The sequence below is a fragment of the Pygoscelis adeliae genome, unplaced genomic scaffold (genome assembly GCF_000699105.1).
Source record: "Pygoscelis adeliae isolate BGI_AS28 unplaced genomic scaffold, ASM69910v1 Scaffold106, whole genome shotgun sequence".
In the NCBI taxonomy this organism is placed as follows: domain Eukaryota; kingdom Metazoa; phylum Chordata; class Aves; order Sphenisciformes; family Spheniscidae; genus Pygoscelis; species Pygoscelis adeliae.
In genome coordinates, this window is record NW_008824939.1 from 4,301,943 (window position 1) to 4,322,678 (window position 20,736).

The 20,736-nt window shown below is 37.9% G+C and overlaps 1 protein-coding gene across 1 annotated transcript in view; it reads left to right on the forward strand.

Moving 5' to 3' along the window:
* Positions 1-20,736, forward strand: part of MYO3B (myosin IIIB) — a 158,015-nt gene that overhangs the window by 82,545 nt on the left and 54,734 nt on the right. Inside the window, 1 exon segment of the mRNA XM_009325455.1 lies at positions 8,977-9,132. Coding sequence (XP_009323730.1) covers positions 8,977-9,132 — 156 coding nt within the window.

The window sequence follows — 20,736 nt, forward strand, 5'->3', positions numbered from 1 at the left end:
CACTAACAGTAATAAGTATAGTGTAGTGAGAAAGATACATATCCATGTCGGAGTGACAAGTCTATTTGGGAAGCATTGGCAATTCTAGGAATAGTATGCTGCATAGAAGATTATAGTATCAGAGAGAGCATGCAAAGTAATTGTCCGATGAGGCAAAGTGTCCTTACTCCCCTCTTCAAGCTCCTATTGTCACTAAGTGCCAGTATTTCAGTTTCTCAAGTAGTCTCTGCCTATTGCTCTTTCACTGGGAGGCTTTTTAAGCTTAATTTGAAGCTTAGAGGCTTCTGGAGTTCTAACATTATTACCATTTATTGGAAGGAAAGCCTTTTTTAATAGCTAATGTTTGCTATCTCTCTGCTTCACTTGAAAGGAAGTGTAAAGGCAGGATGTTACCACCTGTTACTACATGGTTTTCAGTTCCATAGTATTTGGTAAAACTAAAGACTGAGCATGGCAGAAGACTGAGCACAGGAAGACAGAAGTGGTGGACACAAACACTAAGATGCAGGGTGGGAAGGAAAGAAGATGGCGGGAGCGAAGAGAAGTGAAATATGTCTGTGCTGATCTTGTAGTAGTTTGTTTTTAGAGGTAGACTTATTCCTTCCAGTTAAATTATTCTAGTTCTCAAAGAAAGGATGCATTCTAGATGATCCAGGTTTGTTTGGAATGCATTTTTGATGGTATGAAAGGCAGAAGTACGGAAATAGGAAAGCAGTAAAAATTGGAGTTGCAAAAAATATAAACCAAATAATAATCCAGCATTTCTGCCTGATAATAGTACCTTTGCATTGGACTGGTGAAGCAACACTAGAATAGTAATGCCTTATTCCTGTCAGTAGATTTTTAAGTCATCTGTACTTGTAGAATAGAGACAAGAGTTCAGTTCCTTCTTTTGCAACTGAAGAAACTGAGATGAAGGGCATCTTGCTCAAAGTCACTCAATAATCAACAGCAGAGCTGGGAATGAAACAGTCCAGCATACTTTCAGATTAAGGGAAGCTCCAGGAAGCACAGATGCGCCTGCTGTCCTCTTGTGGGCCATGGGGTGCAGGTTAGGTCTGGCACACAGTAGTGGGAAGAATGTTGTTACTGCCTGTGGACTCCCAACTAGTAGAACTAACCTGATCTCATCTGCCTGGGTGTTTGTGAATTACTTCAAACTAAGATGTCATAGTGTGGCTGGATTTGGGGTTTCGCAGCAGAGGGTATCAGGCAGTCAGCTTAATGGTGTATAAGTGAGAAACTTTTCCAGCTGCTCTGTGATTATGGCATAGTTGATCTACAACTGCCTTCTTAGTGGCTGTCCTTATTTACTGGAAGATAGGAAATAATGCACTAAACACTAAAGGAGAGAAACATATCTCTGTCCTTAGCTGCCTTTCCAGCTATGACATAAGATGTAAAAGAAATAAACTGTCAGTATCAGACTATGCTTTCCTTATCTCCTACCTTCTCTATACTCCAACTGCCTCAAATCAGCTGCATGCTCTAGTGTCAAAGGGGGATGGATACCTAAGGGAGAATGTTTGGTACAAATGCAAAACATACTGTTTCTAATAAAAAGGTTCAGTTGTAAAAGGTTCTGAAGGCTCTTTGTGTTCCTGGGTCTTCAAGGACAGGCCAAAGAAGTAGAGCAGACCCATTCCTGGTAAAAGGCTAGAAACCCCCCAATTTCATCGTACAATAAATAAATGTATTTGGTGTTTTTGAGATGCTCCCTGGAATTGTTCTGACTGAATTTCTGTTGTCACTGGAAAAATTCTAAGGGTTTCAACATGAGCAAAGTCTGACCCATTCTAAGAGCTGCAAGAGGTGCCACTCCATAGAGCTTCCATTGTTTGTTCTTTGAACCATGTATATGAGCCAGAATAAATTGTTGTGTCTACTCAGCCCAAAGGAGGCTGGTAAACCTGTTGTAATTTTTGAAGCTTTAGAAGAGGTAAAGCTATTTACTACACCTAATTTTACAATTTCAGTGTGAGTGAACCTTTGCTAGGTTTCAGATGTGTGCTCTAAATTACACCATATGGTGCTTGATGTTAAAAATTAAACTGAAAGAAGATTTATGAAGAAAACAGGTGCTGGTGACATTTCCGTGTTAGAGTATTAGTGTTAGTAATTTATGGCATTTGCTACCAAAAGGCGGATCAATAAAGATATAAATGTGTTCTGATCATCAGAATTTATATTATGCACGTGATGATTGAGTACTTGGTCATAAATTCAGTCTCTCATGCTGATATCTGATTGTAGCAGAAGGACCGGTAAAATCCTTGTTATTTATCATGCGTTGCTGGTTCAAGACAGGAGACGTATTTGACCTATATACATGCCCTTAGTGCTCAGCGTTTGCTTTTTCCAAAGGGGAAACTATATATAGGTCTATATATAGTTCTGAAGATAAGGTTATTTGTATCCTGTATGTCCTGTTGAATTAGGACTGAAAACAGAAATGCTGCTGGAAAAGCTGTCACAGTTTTTTAGTTCATTTTTGCAAATGAGTGACCTGCAGCAGTGGGGGATGGGCAGGCCTGGGAATGGGAAGCAGGGAGGCTTCAGGGAGGTGGGCATCATTATTACAAACATATTTCATGAAATGTCTTTTCTTCTCCACCTCTCTGCTGCCTGTGACTGACCAGTGTCTGCCACAGCTACATGTGGTACGGAGGTAGGAGGAACAGTCAGAGTGACAGATACGAACAGAGCATTTTAACCAGTTAAAAACAATCTGAGATTGTTACTTCTCCTTCCTTGACTGGAAAGTTTCTGACCTAATGTACCTGGCCTAGATGATCTTACTTGTCAGTGTCTGTGCTTCCATTTCTCTAAGCAGGAGGGGCAACCCAGTTGGGGTCATGCTCTTGATTTCACTAATATTCCGCCGTGAAACAACCTTCTGATAGAAGTAGTCAGGAGAGTATGGGGAAGAAAAAGTAAAAATCTTAGAACCTAGAGACCTCCTTCTCCCTGCTTAGGGAGAGGATCCAAGAGAATATGACTTTACTCTTTCTCCTCTCCCTCTGGGAAACCTCCATTCTAGATCCCCAGCTGAGCCATCTCTACCTTTAGGGGCAACCTGGTAATTTTTTTCTGGGATTGGGAGGAAAGGATCCCAGCACCTCAGGATGACCTGAAGTCCTGTGTTCAAGACCCTGGAAAGCTCTTCTATCCCAATAGGAGAGTCCTGGAAAGCTCTTCTATCCCAATAAGAGAGTCCTGGAAAGATTCCTCACTGCTAGGCAGCAGGTACTTGTGCAAGCAGTGAAGTATTTGGAAGGCAGGGGAGAGTGGTGTAGAGCTATGCGAGGAGCAGATGATGGGGAGAGCACCCTGATGGGCCAGGGAGTAGCTGAGGGTTAGGGACCAGAGGAGTGGCAGTGAGGACTTTATCTAACCGTTTGTTGAACAGATCGGAAACTTTGTATATCTCTCGCCCAGAGGCTGTGGTGTGGATTCCCCAGCTCTAATACAGTCTGATAACACAGTCATAATTTCTTCCAAATAATAACCTATGCATCTTCTGTGCGTGTAGATGATAAACAGTGACTAAATGTCTGGTTGGATATTTGGTTTATGAGACAAAATAAATCCAGCAATCCACTGCCAGCAGATGAGAAATCATCAGAATACAAAATACTGAACAAATACAGAAAACAAAATACTGGAGATAAATCATACTATAACTAAGCTAAAAGGGTTGGAGCTGCTTGGTTTCTTTATTTTTAAAGAAAGTACTTGTGGAAAAATAGATCATAATAGATCTGATGAAAGAGAATTTCTGAAAGAAGTAACTGCTGCTACTCTAATTAGGTTTGGCTGCAATAGTGAATGATGTTAGTAATTGTTTTCTATTTCTGAACACAGAGGAGACTTAGACCACCATTGCAGTTCTTACGAAATCTATTTCTTTCCATTTATTCATTAGTAAATATTACCTCATGAATGCTGATAAATATCTCTCCTTTTCAGTCATCTGATTCGCTACTTGCAAAATGGCGGTTTACATTGTTGAGACATAGCAATTCCAACAATGTTATCGTCCAAGTGCAAGCAGCCAGTGAATTTTTAGAGGCAGTCTCAGATGGGCCTGCGTGTATGGGAGTCTGCTCTTATCCCCTGCTAATAAATGCTTCATCTTTGCCTGTAATTGTGGCAGAATGGAAATGGTGCTTAGGAGCCTGGCTGAGAGATTGCAGCAAATGGCTGCAACCTATGTTTAATGTAGTGACACTAATGAATTCTGAGAATTAATTTTCAGCTAAGAAAGCATGATGGAAGATACTAGAATTTCAAACTAGGTAATGGATTGACTTTCATCAAGGCAAATATATATAATGTTTGTTTCCTTTTCAATCTCTACTTACTTAGCCTTCTCATTATTTTAGATCCAAAAAATAGCAGACCAAATATGATCATATTTTCATATGATAATTTTTCTTATATGAAACCCATCCTGTAGTAGATTTGCTAGTCAATTTGCTCAGTGCAAGGCAGTCTCACCATTTTTTTTTTTTTTTTACTCAATCCCACAGGCCAAACAAATTGGCTTAATTTGCAGGTGCAGCATATTTGTTGGTTTTATATGTAATTGCAACATGGTTGATGTTTGACTGCCTAAGCTAACTGTCCAAATTGGTCTTAAACGAATGCTCAGATGAACACCTGAAGATATTTTAGTTTTCTTCTTTCCTCAGAAGCAAATCCTTCAGTGATATGACTTCTTAATATTGTTTTTTACTTGCACAACACACACACTGATTTCTGTTGGCTGCATTGAATAAGAATATTTTCTGATAAGTGGCATTATAAAAGCTGTTTTATTACTGTACTCTTCCTCTTTCAAATGTTAATATTGCTGGATTTTTTTGTATTACTTCTTGATTTCCTTTTTTCTGGCCTTTACATGGAATACATCTCCTGACTGAATGAACTGGCAACTTTGGATTCAGGCACCCATATGATTAACTTTTTCACACATTATAGTTCTATTTCAGGGTGCAGGTCAGTAGAAAACACTGTGATAATGCTCACCTTCATGCAGGCTTTAGCATCGTAAGAGCTGATATTCTATATTAAATTATTTTTTTCTGAAGTGCAGTATAGTGTCAGTACTGCTTCCAGTGTAGGAGATGATACCTTACTGAACACCTGCAGTGACACTGGCAGTCTGATGCATCATTTTTCACTAGCACATAGGTGGTGGCCCAAGAATTGTTATTTTACAGGTAACGTTGACTAAGAACAACAGCAGCACGCATTCAGTGTGGCACTAAAAGCAACACAGTTGAAATGACAGTGTGTAGTAGCAGAGCATGTAAATATACCTCAGAATATTAATATTTCTTGTCTACGTAGAGAGGAATTAGGACAAAGGAATATGCACCGAGAAGAGAAACGTAAGGACTATCTTTTCAGTGTCGCATGACAGCTCTCCATCCTGCACTCCATCGCAGCAGGCCTGGTGATACACCAAATTGGCACTGAATATCTGAGTACACACTGAGCCCACAGTACCTACTGTGGCTAATCTGCAAGCCGTTTACTGGAATTTGAAACATAATAAGGAGTAATAAGGAGTTCTAGAAGTGACTGTGTCAACACTTCTGCTGTTTCAGAGAAAAAGGAGAGCGTATATGCCATACACATTTCAATTCCCTATGGCCTGCCTCATCTTTCTGCTGCTGTGTTCCTAATGCGCTAGGAGCTTGCCATTTAACTTGATGGATTAAACCAACTTCAGTGGAGATCTATATTCTCCTGTCAGTCTCTTCCCTGAACTGGAGTAGAAGTACTCACACAAGAAGTTACAGATGAGAATTTAAGCAGCTGTCCCTCACCCTTGCACGGCTGTTAGTTACTAGCTCTCTGCTTTGTTGTGGCATCTCACTAACCATCTGAAAGGGCTCTGTTCTTCTGATATAGGCACAAACTTGGCACAATAGTAGGTGTGCTCTGTCTGAGCTTGGAACAGAGACTTTGATCACAGAATCATGTGGATGTGTCTTGTGTCATTAGCTTGGCCATCTTACGAATTCATGAAGTTTTACTTGTGTTTCAAGTGAAATCCTAAGTGACCACAGATTGCAAAAATATCCTACCACCAGAGAATGAAGGCTGCATATAGATGAAACAATATATAAACTTTGATAGTTGCAAAGCGGAAGAGTAGCATGCACGCAAAGTGAATAGTCAGCAGGGGATTGGCAGGTAATCCTAAGCAAAGGTAATCGTAAAGTAGTCTTCAAGACCGCCTCCCTGACAGAACTTACCTATGCTCATTAAAACACCTGCCAGACTTAAACAGCTAGCATTTCAGGCACGTAATGGAGAAGCTAAGAACTTTTTTCCCTAAAATATTTTCCTTCCGTCCCTTTTTGTTGGGCTTCCTTAATGAATGCAGTATCCTGGACATTTGGATGTTTCACCTGTGGGCCAACTATATGGAAAAATTTCTCTTGCAACTTCTGCATCTTGTCCATAGAGTGTGTTTGGAGGTGCATTGTTCCAGACCTCAGAGTAGAATTCGTATTAATAACTACATACCACCAGGTAAAAGATTTGTGTGTTCTTCACACTTTTGGTAAACACAAGATATTCTGTCTGGAACTATGTAATTTCTTGAAGAGAATCCATTTAAACTCTAATGTTGCTACTATCTGAAAAGCAACTGCCATGACACTAGGGCCTATTGCGATAGGACAAGGGGTAATGGTTTTAAACTAAAAGAGGGTAGATTCAGACTAGATAGAAGGAAGAAATTTTTTATGCTGAGTGTGGTGAAACACTGGCACGGGTTGTCCAGAGAGGTGGTGGATGCCCCATCCCTGGAAACATTCAAGGTCAGATTGGATGGAGCTCTGAGCAACCTGGTCTAGTTGAAGATGTCCCTGCTCATGGCAGGGGGTTGGACTAGATGACCTTTAGAGGTCCCTTCCAATCCAAAACATTCTATGATTCTATGAGTCTATGACATAGCTTCGCTTGGATTCAGTAACATTACTGAAAAATTCCTGATGTAATAGAATTTAACAAGAAAATGTATGTATTAACAATACAGCATAAATACTATAATTTTGTAATTATTGTTAGAATGGTAAAAATCACATGAGTGCATGAGTTTTTCAGACTGAAATCTCCATTTCAGATACTTGCCATCAATCTGTGATTTTGTATACTGCATATTTTTTTGTTGTTTTGGTTTTTTTCCGCTGCCTTCTTGATTAATGTTATCTTTCTTTTCAAATGCTTTTTTCCTTTTTCTCAGGAAACATATAAATTTAACGAGGATTGGCATGGACCATATTCTGTGCGTGGGTGTATTGACTTAAAAACCATGGATCACAAAAGGAAAAGGGCGGGGGGGCAGGTTGTCAGAACCTGTTGAAGGCTAATGATGGATCTCTTCATGGGGGGGGAAGGACTGGTATTTATAGCCTTGCACTCAGAGGGATGGAGATGAAGCAGGTTCTGTTACTTTAGTCTTTCTATCAGGAGGCTACAGTTCTAGCCTATAGCAAAATTCACCAAAATAGTTATAAAACTGTTAGCACATTTTACAGACTGTCTTTTCTGGACTAGATGTACCAAGAAGAGGTTGGGAAAATGGTTTTCAGGAACCTAAAGTATTAAAGTTATGTTCAAAGATATTTCAGCATCATTTTAAGACCAGACTTTAGGCTTCAGTAAAGTATTTGAGGTGAGGCTAAACTTTAATCATTTGCTAATGTGTTTGGTAGTATTTGAAATCAATTAATGTGTATGATTTTTTTTTTAGATGTACTTTAAATTTTGCAAATTGTTATTGATACAGCTAGAATATAAATTATTCTAAAAGGTGTTAAAGTTTCATTGAACTTTTGGCTAAAAAGGTGATATTTATTTGTGGTATTTGGCCCTGCTAAGGAAGTACTTTACGTGTATCACTTAATATCAGCAAATATGAGATGTAATTGTGAAGTATGTAATACGAATGCATCTCATCAAATAAACTCATCTTGGGCTATAATTCGCTGAAATGATAGGTGCTAGAAGGGAGATATATACTGAATCGCAACATTTATTTTTCACTTTCTCAAATAATTTCAACATTATTATTTGAGCAAGATAAACAGAATACTTTAATATAAAGAATGAGAGGGTACTTTAAAGCAGTCTAATCCTGTTAGATCATTCTTCTGTTTGGACTTTCAGCTTTATTTTACTGAAAAGAATTAAGCTTTAATGATGGCTTCCTCAATTTTAAATCTCAATTATATAAATTAGCATGATACATCCTATTAAGTTAGCATAAAATAAAGTATCTCTTTACTCATTACTACATCACCTGTTCCTATCACAGCCAGAACTTTGTACCCTGGCTAGCATTTAATTCTGACTCATTCATTTCTCTTCCAGTCTGAATTATATAGGTTTGCAGAATTTTCTATGATTCTTATGCTGACACTTATCATTGCAATATAGAAGATCTATCTGAAACATTCATTTTAAAAACAAAACTAAGCTCTACATCAAATTGTTCTGACTAGTGTTGTATCACAGGTTTCACTTGTGGTTTTTAATAGGCTATATCCTACGGTTCTTATTCAAACTCTCATCAGAGAATAGGTAGAAAATTAAAGTGAATGAAGTATTGTCTATTCATCTTAGGTTATGTTTAATGTATATTAACTGTACAGCACTTACAAGATACGATGCCATTTTTTCATAGTAAGCTAGTTACAGTTAAAAAGAGAGATTAAATAAGCTCAAATTCAGAGCCTTTATACTGGTGAATTATACTTTGTAGGGTGAATTTACGTAGTTAATTATTTTATGCCAGATTTATTCCGATGTAAAGGAAGAGTCTTGTTGCATACTGAGGAGCTCAAATTTGTGGAAAAGAAACTACCGTACAATAACAGCCAAACAGTAAGCTGACTCAAATCATGCTGTAATGAAATAACATCATTGCCTGAGACCACTATTTCTCTGTCACAGGTGTCTTATCAAGGATTTTGAAAAGCGTCCTTCAGTCACTCATCTTTTGGAGCATCCGTTTATTAAACAAGTACATGGTAAAGATATGTCTTTGCAAAAACAGCTGGCTGAGCTCATCCAAGATCAACAGCAACTAGGCTCCATAGCCAAAACAAGGTACTGTACAACATATATGCTGCAGCCCTCCTTCCCCACACTAATCCTGGAAGCACAAGTTGAAACTTTGAATGCACTGTGTCAAATGATCATATTAATGCATTGACTAGCAGTATTAGTAGCAATAAGTGCTGCATGCCATGTGAATGCAAGAGACATGTTTTCCCATTGAAACTTTTAAAAGCTAATGTGATCAACCATAATGCAACCTTCTCCTTAGCCTTTTTTCTCCCACTGAACTCTGTTCTATATGTATTCACCTTTGGCTCAGTCACAGAGATACTAATAATTCCAGAATGTTCTGGTTTGTGGAAATACATATTGGCATGATGAAAAATTATATCATATTTTGGTAGCAGATCTTTAAAAATACAACTGTGAACAATGAAGTGACTACTAGAAAAGGTTAAGAACTGAACACTTTAAAGTTTGCTGTTTGATTAGATACTACTAGTAAGAAGGCTATTCAGTACTTAAAGTAATTGTTTTGTCTGTAGTTTAACAGTAACTGCTATTTTTCATTCAGCCTAGTAATTAATTTTAAAATGTGCTTAAAAAGCAATGAAAGTTTATCAGCAGCAGTGGGATTTTTTACTTTTGAGGGTGATTGTAAATATGTCTTAGTTTAGTTGTTGTCCAGAGGGTGGCAGAATTTCACTGTTTCAAGAGAATTAAATGCAAATGAACACACCTTCCCAAGCTCAGCAATCATTCTGTAATATGAAATTTGTCTAGAGTGAGATAAGCTCTGGCCCATTATTATAAACAAACACTTACTAATGTTGATGAAGAAAATTAAATGTCATGATTCATAAGTCATAAACATGTATATACTTATAAGACTCTGTAGCTTAAATGCTGAAAGCCCAAACAAAAATGTACAAGTTAAAATAAAGGAATAGCTGTAAGTACAGTTTCAAGATGAAGTTGACTTCTGTGTTGCCTTTCCCCCCCCCCCCCCACTTTTCTGGAAAAATATACCAGGAACTGCTTACTGTGGGTGAAGGAGCTATGCCAGTGTTACAGTAGAAGTTTCTGCTCTGTCTAGCCTCCTAAGCAGACCGCCCCCATGTAACACCTCACAGATCAGCTGTGGGTTGGCTGGCCCGAAAGGTATCAGAGTTTTCCCAGCTGTTGACCAAATAGAAGATATCGACAGAGTGAAATAATCCTTGTGCTAAGAGGAGCTCTGAAATGGATTCCTCATGGTATTCCAATACATTCTTCTGGGATCTATCTCCATAATGTGGAGTGAGAAGGAATCAAGACCAAGACAGCATTTCTTTCCTCAAGCCTTTCCATATATTAACTGGGAGTGCTGTAACAGACAAGCTTCTGCACCTTATGCTTATGCATGACTGGAATGTGGGAAGGATTTTGCTTCCCAGCACCCCCAGTATGAATCAGTGCTCACCTAAGGGAGTTTAACTCCTTGTCCATCCTGTCACCACCTAACCCATCTTAAATATTTTGTTTGCCAAGGGTGATTATTTGCAACTTGTATGCAGTAGCAACTGCAGATTGCAGTGGTGAAGGGGACTCTATTGCAATGGATTTAGTCCTAATCTTATCCTCCCTACCAGTCTAAGTTCTATTATTGTCCCTGATGCCCCCAAATTTACTTGGCCAACTAGCCCCAGGTTCCCTGTCCCAGGTCGTTATGTGACCCATCTTTCCCATCAGTCTCCATTCACTGTTCATTCTGTTTGTCCTTAAGGCTTTGTTCTCCTGTTAGAATCAGATTCTTGTGTCGTCTTCCTCTACCACTCCAATAGCTTCTGTTTCTAATCACCTGCTTCAGCAAGTCCTAGTCCAGATTCTTCTATTTCTCCAGCCATTTCTCTGTTCTTGGTGTTCCTCCTCGCCTGATAATGTAGCTCACAGTCCTCTTGTTCTTTCTCATCACTGAATTCACCTTTCCCAGGTCTGTTATAGTTTCTTTTCTACTCTTAAAGCTCTACTCTCAGCAGACTCTTTGTATCCATCTTGTTCTTTTCGGGACTCTTGGTTTGCTTTTAGCCATGCCTCTGAATTAGGTGGCTTCTTCCTCTGTCAGTGAATGATAAGAGGGGAGACATGATTAGGCTGCTGGAGAAATAGTCATCTTTACCTTCACTTTGAAGCCAGTGGGCCTTCCTATTGGCTTCACTTTGAAGCCAGTGGGCCTAACTGCTATTAAAGAATGTCTTTCTGATTGTTGTAGCATTATACTATGGTATCCTTACTTGTACTTTGAAACACCAGCCCACTTTGACCAGGGCTGAGAGCATGCTCAGTGAGGACAAAAATTTAGTGATCATTTGCCATTGAAATCTACAACATATTGTTCAGAATGATGAAGTGCTGATTTTCCAAAGATTTGAAACTTGATCAAATTGGTACAAACTTTAATGAGATTGCAAAAGCATATCCCTGCAAAATATCAAGTCTGTGGGCCAGACAGTTAATACTGGACTACAAACATAAGATTATTAGAAGAGAACCAACCACCAGGAGCATCTAATTATAATTTTCCCCAGAGGATAGACATAGTCTCAAAACAGTAAAGAGCTTGGCTCTGTAATAGGGAGATAGTACCCCCTAGGAAAATTAGTACCAATTAAAAGCCTTTAAAAACTCTGTAATGAGTTTATAAAATAATTTTCAATACAGAATCTGACATGCAGAAGAACACATAACCAGATGGTACTGTAAAAAAATTTACTGGCGTTCATTTGTGGTGATCTGTAGAAGTCATCTGAATGTATAGTCACCACTTCAAAGTAAATAGGCCAATTAAAACCCACATCGAGCAAAACCTTTCTGTTATACCGTTGGGTATATGTGCATGCTTTTTCTGTTTATTGATGTGCCCATGACAAGTACACTGAAATGTGCATTAATTCCCTGGTGTTCAGAGGTAAAGAAAAGTAGATGCCCTTTGTTAGGAGTACAGCAACACTACAGATCCATCATTTAAAAGACAAGTAAAAGAAAATGTTCAGAGCACAGGCTGAAAATTTCCAGAAACTGGAAAATCATCAGGGTGCTGGTGTTAACAGCACTTCTACTGTGAGGGAACCCAGGGAGTCACTGGTGATGACAAATGATCAGGAGGTATCTGGCTTTTGTCTGATCTGAAAGTCTTCCAGCATCAGTGCTTTGCATTTGCATCTTTTGATTCTTTGCTGACTCAGCACCTGTGGTTTTTTTTAATAGGATTCTCTTTCCAATTAAACCATGCCAGTTTTGCCTATTTTGGGACATCACTTAAGGTCATTGTGCCTGAGAGCAAGCCTGCAGACTGGAAAGTCAGTACTACTGATTTAGAGGGTATGATGGAGAGATGTGGAGAACTGATCTAGCAGTTCACTGCTACTGAAAAGAGAGAACTGGCTTCTTTCTCTCATTTTCCCACAACTTCCAGGAACAAGCTCATGATGCTGTTTTTATTGCAGCTCCAGTGATTGTCAAAACCTCCTGAGTTAGAACTTCTAAAATAAGAGAAAAAAACTAAGCCAGCAGAAACACACAGATAATTTTCTACTCTCTTAGTGATTGCAGAGGGGTGCCTCAACTGACATAGCTGAAGTAAAAGAGGGAATACTTCACATGACCAGGAATAAGGGGGAAAGGGGTAGAAAGAAGCAAGCTGTCCCCTTTTGGCAGGATCGTCTGGGTCGACCTCTGGAGCCACAGACTGAAACATCTCCTTAATTCAGTTTCTTTCATTTTTCATTTATAAACTTCTTTGTGTGCAGTATAGATAGGCTTAACTCCAGCGCAGTTCTTCATACCTCTGAACTGAAGGGGCACTTCATTGTCCTTGCTGAGGTCAAAGGAGCCTACTGTGACAGCACACATTCGTTGCTGTCATCAGTTTGTTGCTGACAAACATACTGTTGTCACTTTGCCATGCGATAACTTACTAGAGTGCTTTGTATTCTATTATTTCCTTTAGGTTAGAAATTAACAATAAAAAGAAAAGGTTTATGCTAGTAAAAGATGACTTTTAAAATTAAAAATGGCATTAACAATTGCTCCTGCTTTTTTTACTGAAAAAGATGCTTTTTGAAACTTTTCCACCAGCTTTATTTTTCCCTAAATTATTTTCATCAGTGAGATGCAGATATCTCCCATCCTTATGCAAACAGGTGTGTTCAGTTTCAGAAAACCCAGCCAGGATACCCCTCTTTCCACACTTGTAATGAGGAAGAAGATTCTTTTTTCATCTGTTGGCGTGTTTTAGACCGAAATCCTTGAGTTTTGCCGTGGTCTTGAGTGAAGCTGAAATTTCAGCATCAGCACTCCACTCCTGCATTGCCTGTTTCTTATACTGTCATGGGGAAGAACTTTGTGAGAAAGTCCAATGTCACAGCTGCATAAGGATGAGCTCTGGGTATTATCTTTATCTCTTCTTCATATCCCTTTTATAATCTGTCAGTTAACTATGTGTATGTTTTGTCTGGTTTCTAACAATACTAGGGCATAAATGCTAATTAACAACGATATACTTTTCATTAACAGCTTTGCCATAGAAGCAGTTATATGAAGTTTAATTTTAAGAAATGTATTTGGTGTTAAATAGTCCACTAGTTCTATTTTTATAAAAGCTCTTTAATCCTTAAAAATAGAGGTTAGTACATCAGAACATTGCTTCACATATATTCGTTCCAGCAATGCTGAATTTTTCTTTCCCATCTATTCTAAAGTCAAATACATCATTACTTTTTAACACATGGACACTGATTTGTCGTTCATCTTGGGAGCCAGAGCACTCTTATTCCCATCAATATATAGCTGCCTCTAGGCAGAAAGCATTTCTTAAAATCGGAGAGGATGCTGTCACAGGCTCTCACTTTTTTTTTTCTGGGTTTTTTTTTTTCACTTTACCAATCCTGTACTCACGCAAGGACTGTGAAATGCTTTCAGGTTATTCAAATAGTGTCCTCGTGCGTAATAAGATTGTGAGAACAAGAAATGTAATTAATTCCTAAAGACTTGCACCTCACGTAACATTAAGTTGCAGAACTGGAAAAAAGTAGGAATCTAAGTTACAGTAAGATGTGGACAACAGAGCATGCAAACATTGGTCAGGAATGATAACTCTATCCCAGCCAAAACCAGGGCACAGAATTACAAAAATGTTTTGATACAGTAATAATAACTGAGTGTTGATAAAAACTTTGTGGCTAATTCTATATTCTCTAAGTAAAGAAGGGTACACAAGTCAAGTTGATCGTAATCTTGCTGTATTTCAGGGAAAAGTTCTTCAAGATAGAGATTCATGCAATTGCATGTCAGTAAAATACCAAGAATGTTTAGGCACCCTCTGAATTATAATACAAAAACATGGTAGAGGTTTTGTGTTTTATTCCTCATTCCCTCTCTGAATTACTGTGTAACCTCTGTTATATCACTTACCCTCAATATTTCGCTGTTCCTCCACTTATGAAATGGCTATTAATAGCTTTCCTTAATACATTATACTTACAAGAAATAGGTATCAGTCTGTCTGAGGCAAGAACTTTGTCTTTTACTTGTTCTGTAAAGCTGTACTATACCTTTGGTCACTGTAAACCTGTTAATGAAGAGAAACATGCATAATGCCTGAAGGTCTAGCCTTTTTTTTCTTTCATTCTTTCTGCCCTAGAATCTGGGAAGATACCAGGCAAAGATACGTTACAGATTATGGATATTGTTAATTCTCACTTAACAGTAGACATTGGCTCTGTTTGTGTAGATTATAGTTGTGTTAAAAAGCGTTTGATAATCTATTAAGGGAGATTATTAGAGAGAGCTGCTCACTTTCCAGATACGCCTTCTGATCTCTTGAACTCATTCGTGTGCTCAGTTGCTTTTTTGATTCGTAGTACAAGAGATATCAACATCCAGGCTGATTGCCAGCCTACTGAAGGAAGGGATTTAGTCTACTTCCTAATTTTCCTAAATGTTAAATGACTCTTTGTGCTGTCTACATTGGCAAAATGTACTGCAAAAAGTGGGCATGTTCTCTGGCATTTCTTTATAAACATCAAATATTATCCCCCTTTCTTTGTCCTTGTCTGGACTTAATCTAAACCTGGCAAAGCTGGCAGCTGGTTCAGTGTTGAAAAAGTTGAAAAACATATGTCAAAACTTCCAAAGTCCTTTAAGCTAAGCAGTATCTCAAGTTCCATAAATAATGTTTAAAAATACCATGGAGCTTGTCATGGAGACATTTAAAAGGGAAACTCAAATTTGGAACCCCAATATTCTGTCCATTCTCCCAGCCCTTCCTTGCATAAATTTTGATGATAAAATCTTGCATTCTTTAGGAAGACTTTCTCAAAAAAGTAAACTTTCCATTTTATTCCATAAAAAAACCAAAATATAAAATGTTTTAGTGGCTTGTCAGTAGAAGTAATGGAAAACTGGAGGATTTTTAATGTTTAACTGAAGGTTTGAAAAGTACTGACCATCAGCAAAAGTGAATAAAATGAAAATGTTCTGGGGTTTTTGTCCCCCTTTGAATGTATAACAATTAAGAAATTATCTATTTATGAACAATCTTAAAATAACAAGTTACTCTATCCAGTACAGTATGCAGGAGAAAATCTAAAAAAGCAAAGTCCCAACAGCATGTGAGATGGAGAAATTCAAACGTAGTAGCAGATCTATTAACTGCCTTTTGACTGTGGTGAAGGAGCAGAACATCAAGGAGGGAAATACATGATTAAAAGCTTAGAATTGGGAACAGGGAGGAAGAGTCTTCACAGAATGCATTCTAAAAATTTTGCCCTTGGTAATATTCTTATAAGCCATCTTTCAAAATTTTAGATACTGTGGGTCCCCGTGTGGCATTTGGCTGTTCTTTAGGGGAAGTTAGTGTGGGGCAGCTATATGAAATGCAGTAGATAAGTCTATAATAATTTTAAGGTAACAAAAATACTTAATAATCACCAGTTGCCATCTATGTTTATTTTGTTAGCCCTGTCTATCAAATGTCACAGTAGCTGAAGTTGAGCAAAACAATGGTCTTCTGTATTTCCTCAAGTGATTAATAACTCCTGGCCTGAAAATTCTATAATTGATTTTATGTTTGAGAGTTAATGTTGATCAATGGGTTTGGTTATATGGTTCAAAGTGGCAGTCTCCCAGTTATCAGCAGCTTTGAAGAGGCCAACTCCAGAGGTGGCTCATTCTTCTCTTGGATGTTTTCCTACAGACTAGGTAGCTTACGTTCCTGTCTGTAAGTAGGCTTCTTCATAGGAATCGACCAGAAAAGGTCTTCTAATAACCTCTGGTTTCAGTTTTTAAAAGAATGAAAAAACTTCAGTGTTTTAAACAAGTTTACTGTAGACAGTAAAGAGTTCAGAGTTTACTGGTTTGGGTCATGCTGGGTCAGTGTGCTGCTGCTAGTCGCCATTCAGAAGTTTGTTTCTGTAACGGGGAACAGACAGTTATGAAACCTTGCATTTTGAAGAATAAAATGCAAATCTGTGCATCAGGAAGAATCAAACTTAAAGAAGCCTGGAAAAAAAAGAAAAAAGGAAAAAAAGCAAAAAGAAATCTAAGAATCTAATAGTTTGAGAAGGGCTGGTATGTTCAGGCTACCTTGTCAGATATTAGGATGAGACTACGGTGGCTTGGCAGCTTCCCCCTTCTTATTAGCCAGCTGGATTACAGCAGCAGTCCATCCAAGGAAGTAATTCTTACAACCAGATATCTAGCTTCTCTGCCAGCTCACATTTAGTTTTGAAAGCAATTAACTGCAAGGAACTTGATTGCATCCAGCCAGTAATTTCCTTTGGACTCAGAGATAATAACAGAAACAGAACCAGAAATAGTCCTCTGATGCTATACACAATGTAATTTAATGCAATTCTTCTAGCCTTCATCTATATGAATATTAGGTACATTAGTTTAAAACTTTTTTTTTTTTTTAAATCACAAAGCTACTGTGGCCCCCAAAAGTGATACTTGGTCTGATTATAGTGTATGTATTTTTACTGAAGGTTGCACAGATTTTTGTTATAGCTGCAGCATTTATATTGTAATTAAGGTTGTGTCAGTGTTTCTATTATGACCTTGCTTCAACAAATTATTCCAGGCTGAAACTTGATGTACAGGAGCAAAATTCACTCTTTGCAATGCACAGGAAATAGGCTGTGTTTCTCTGTGTAGCAGTAGCACGCTCTCCACTCTTTTTTCTTTCTCATTGTGTTGAGTGTTTTTCTTGTAAATCTCAGTTTGGGTGCAATTCATTTTAAAATTGGCAATAATGTAAAGAAGAACAAGTACAGAAACAGTTTCTCCTATGTGAGTCCTAGGGGAAAAAAAAAAGGTAAACATAAATGCTTAACTGCACCACGATGCCAAAGTAAAGGCGTTCATGAAAGAATGTTAGGGGTGGAGGGGATGTAGATCAGAGAGGAAGCTTCCCAATGAACATAAAAATTCTTGGTCTATGCTGCTTTCTTCCGCAGGTTGGACCTGCCAGCAAGATGACTTTTCTATGTAGAAGTCTATGTGGTCCATCTAGCTTTTCCTTCCCCATCATCAGCTTGATAGAGGGGTCATATGAGCATATAGCTATTTACAATGCACTTCTATTACTATGGCTGGTGTCTAGTACAAAAAGAGGTTATTTTCTTTCAAACTATCTCTTCCCCACAAGTAGAACGAATGAATGCTTCCCACCCTCGTAATGAAATTGTTCTCCCGAGGAAGAAATGCTTCTCGCCTTTTGCTCCTCCTCCAAAATCCAAGAAAGTTCTATCCCTTCCAGTTATTCCTGCCTGATAAAAAGGCAAAGGGAAGGTGCTTGGGAGGATAGAACCTTCTTCAACAGACAGTGCTTGTCACTAGAGTTCTGGAATTAATCTAATGCTGCTCTTCAAGTTTGATAAGGTTAGGTACCTTGAGTGACTGGCCCTTTACGCCACTTCTTTTGTCAGTGAAGAGACTACATCCTCCAGGGGATGATGTAAAACAGTTCTGGAACCTTAAGGCAAATAACCTAACACCTTTGATTTTCCATTTTCTTAGAATTTGTACATTTTATATGTCATCAGAAAGGAAGGGTAATTGAAAAAATGGCTGATAATTCTACTTTTAATGCAAAAAGTATACTGACAATTATTTCCCAATTAAGAGTGTTTCCTTCTGCTTTTTAAGAGTTTTTTAAAAAATATTTTAAAAGCAGATTGTATTTCTGTTGTAGAATTGTGGAAATAATTAAAGGTTACTGTCTCTATTCTTCCTTCCCACTCTGTTAATGTATCTGCAGGACATAGGGTCAGTAGAAAACTGATGAGGCCAGCAGGAGATTTGAAGCTAATGTGATGTTATGCTCCTAATATCCTCTTCCTAATCATGTACTTAGGAAAATGAGTTAAGCACAAGAAAATATATGCACAAAGGTATATATGTTTTACTTATATTTGACTAAGACCAGTTTCCTTAGTTACTTATTTACATAATGTTAAAAAAAAAACCCTTTCCAATAAAAAAATTTATTTGTTTATCACTTAAGGAGAACAAACAGCAGTTTAATACACAATCAGATAACAGATAAGTTTCCAAAGCCATTCTGCAATTAGAGATGCTTAGGTTTGAATGTGCCCTCTTCCCCCTCCTCCCTGCACCTCTGGTATATACATCCGTACTTGCAGCTTGTTGCAATTCAATATAGTGCCTATGATGCCTTGCTCCAGGAAGAAAAAGCTTCATAGGTGAGTTATGTTAGCTATAATGTCCAGCCATCGCTTTGTTAGTTACATCTCCATGAAGTAAAGCAACTGTTAAAATATTTGCTTCATTTGTAGACTGAGGGGTGCTCCCATCTCTAAATGATTTACATTGTTTACAACAGCATTTTTCTCTGCAATGAAGTAAGAGGTTGAATTCTGGTTTGAAACGGAAACAATTAGAAGAAACAGTAGTACATTAGGCCACTTACATGCATTCCTACTGCTTTGAGGATCTGGCTTGTCAGCAAAGTGTAATGTTCTTGAATGTAGTGACTGCTATATTCAAGCCGAAAAGAACCCACAACCCACCACCTAATCAAAGATCTGAAAATGGAAAATTTAATTGAATGGAACTTTGAACAAATTCACACTATCTCTATGCTGCCCACTGGAAATAATACCCACTGTAACAATTTTTCTTTCATAGCTTCTTATTTGTGTTCTCCTTCTTTCATTTCTTCCGATGTACAACATCAAGCAAATACCATCTCTGGGAATGTAGGATGTAAAATGTAAGTGGGACTGTCAGCAAAACCTGCTATGTTCCCACTATTTTATTTCCTAGCTGACAAAACAGTTTGCACAGTTTTGTTTAGTTACAATTCAAATAAACCATTACAGATTAGTTTTCCAGAACTTACCAAGTAGCCAGAAGTAAATAAGGAAAATGAATAAAAATAGACATAAAAAAATTAGTATTTTAAATGTGATTTGCAATTATCGGTGAAGCAGTACTCATAGCTAACACTCTTCTCCTCCTTCCTCTTTGTTAGAGGCTTTCCATGCAATAATTCTTCTGATGATATAATAGCCCTCGGATACGATATCATTCTCTTTACTGAATGAAAGCTGACTAGCTTCAAATGTAGAAGTGTACATAAAGGGGAAAAAAGCAAAAGCCTCAATGCTCTTTTTTGAAACAGGATTCCATGAGTATATGAAGATATGATTAAAGAAAAAAAGACCTGCTACATTTTCATATTAACCATCAACGTTACAGGTGAACAGTGTTTCCTGCCAAGTCACAGTACCATTCTATTAGTGCTTGATACAATATTTAGCATTGTTTCGGGATGTGTGATCACGTGATTCTTACTTTCTACATGGCAACCAATGCAGAAACAATCTGTCAAGGACTGTCATTGAGGATCAATGCTAAATGTTACTCAGCAGGATGCAGACTGTATCTCGGTGGGTGTCCTCCCTCTATGCTTTGATTATGTTTGTTGTAAAGAGAAGCCTAGTTGTGCTTACAGCATTCATATTTCACCCCCTCTGTGGAAAACATATTGCAGCCTCTTGATTTGTCCCTGTTTCAACAAGATGTGTTGTTTAAAAACTTATACACAGCATTTTCAAAGATTCCTTCAGTATAATCTGATTATAAAGGGGTTATGTGACAGTTTGTCTCTGCTGCTCATTGTGTGGCTTAAATCTCTGAGGACAAGCTGACTGAACATCCATACAATTTAGAGTCTGATGGCAGCTGTGGTTCAAAAATGTTATTTTGGGCGAGATCTAGGGTCATCTGAGGAGGCACTTTGGCATACACCAAGGTAACAGAAGGATTTTATACTACTTACTGCTTCTTATAACTTCGTTAAGATGACAATACTATAGGCTGGGTACGTGGGGGAAAGATTTAATTAAACAGAGTGGTAGTTTATTAACTTAAGGCGAGAAAGGAAGGGAAAAGAGGGAGAATTTTTTTAATACTTCATTGTGTGAGTGGGGAGTAGTAAACCTACAGATAAATCTTCATCTCTGAGCATTGATAAATAGGTAGGGTTATATATTGTGAAAGAGAAAACAGATATTACACTGGACAGCAAGCTGACCTATTGCTTTTATAAAAGGATATTTAAAGCAAAAATATGTATTTCAGAGAGCA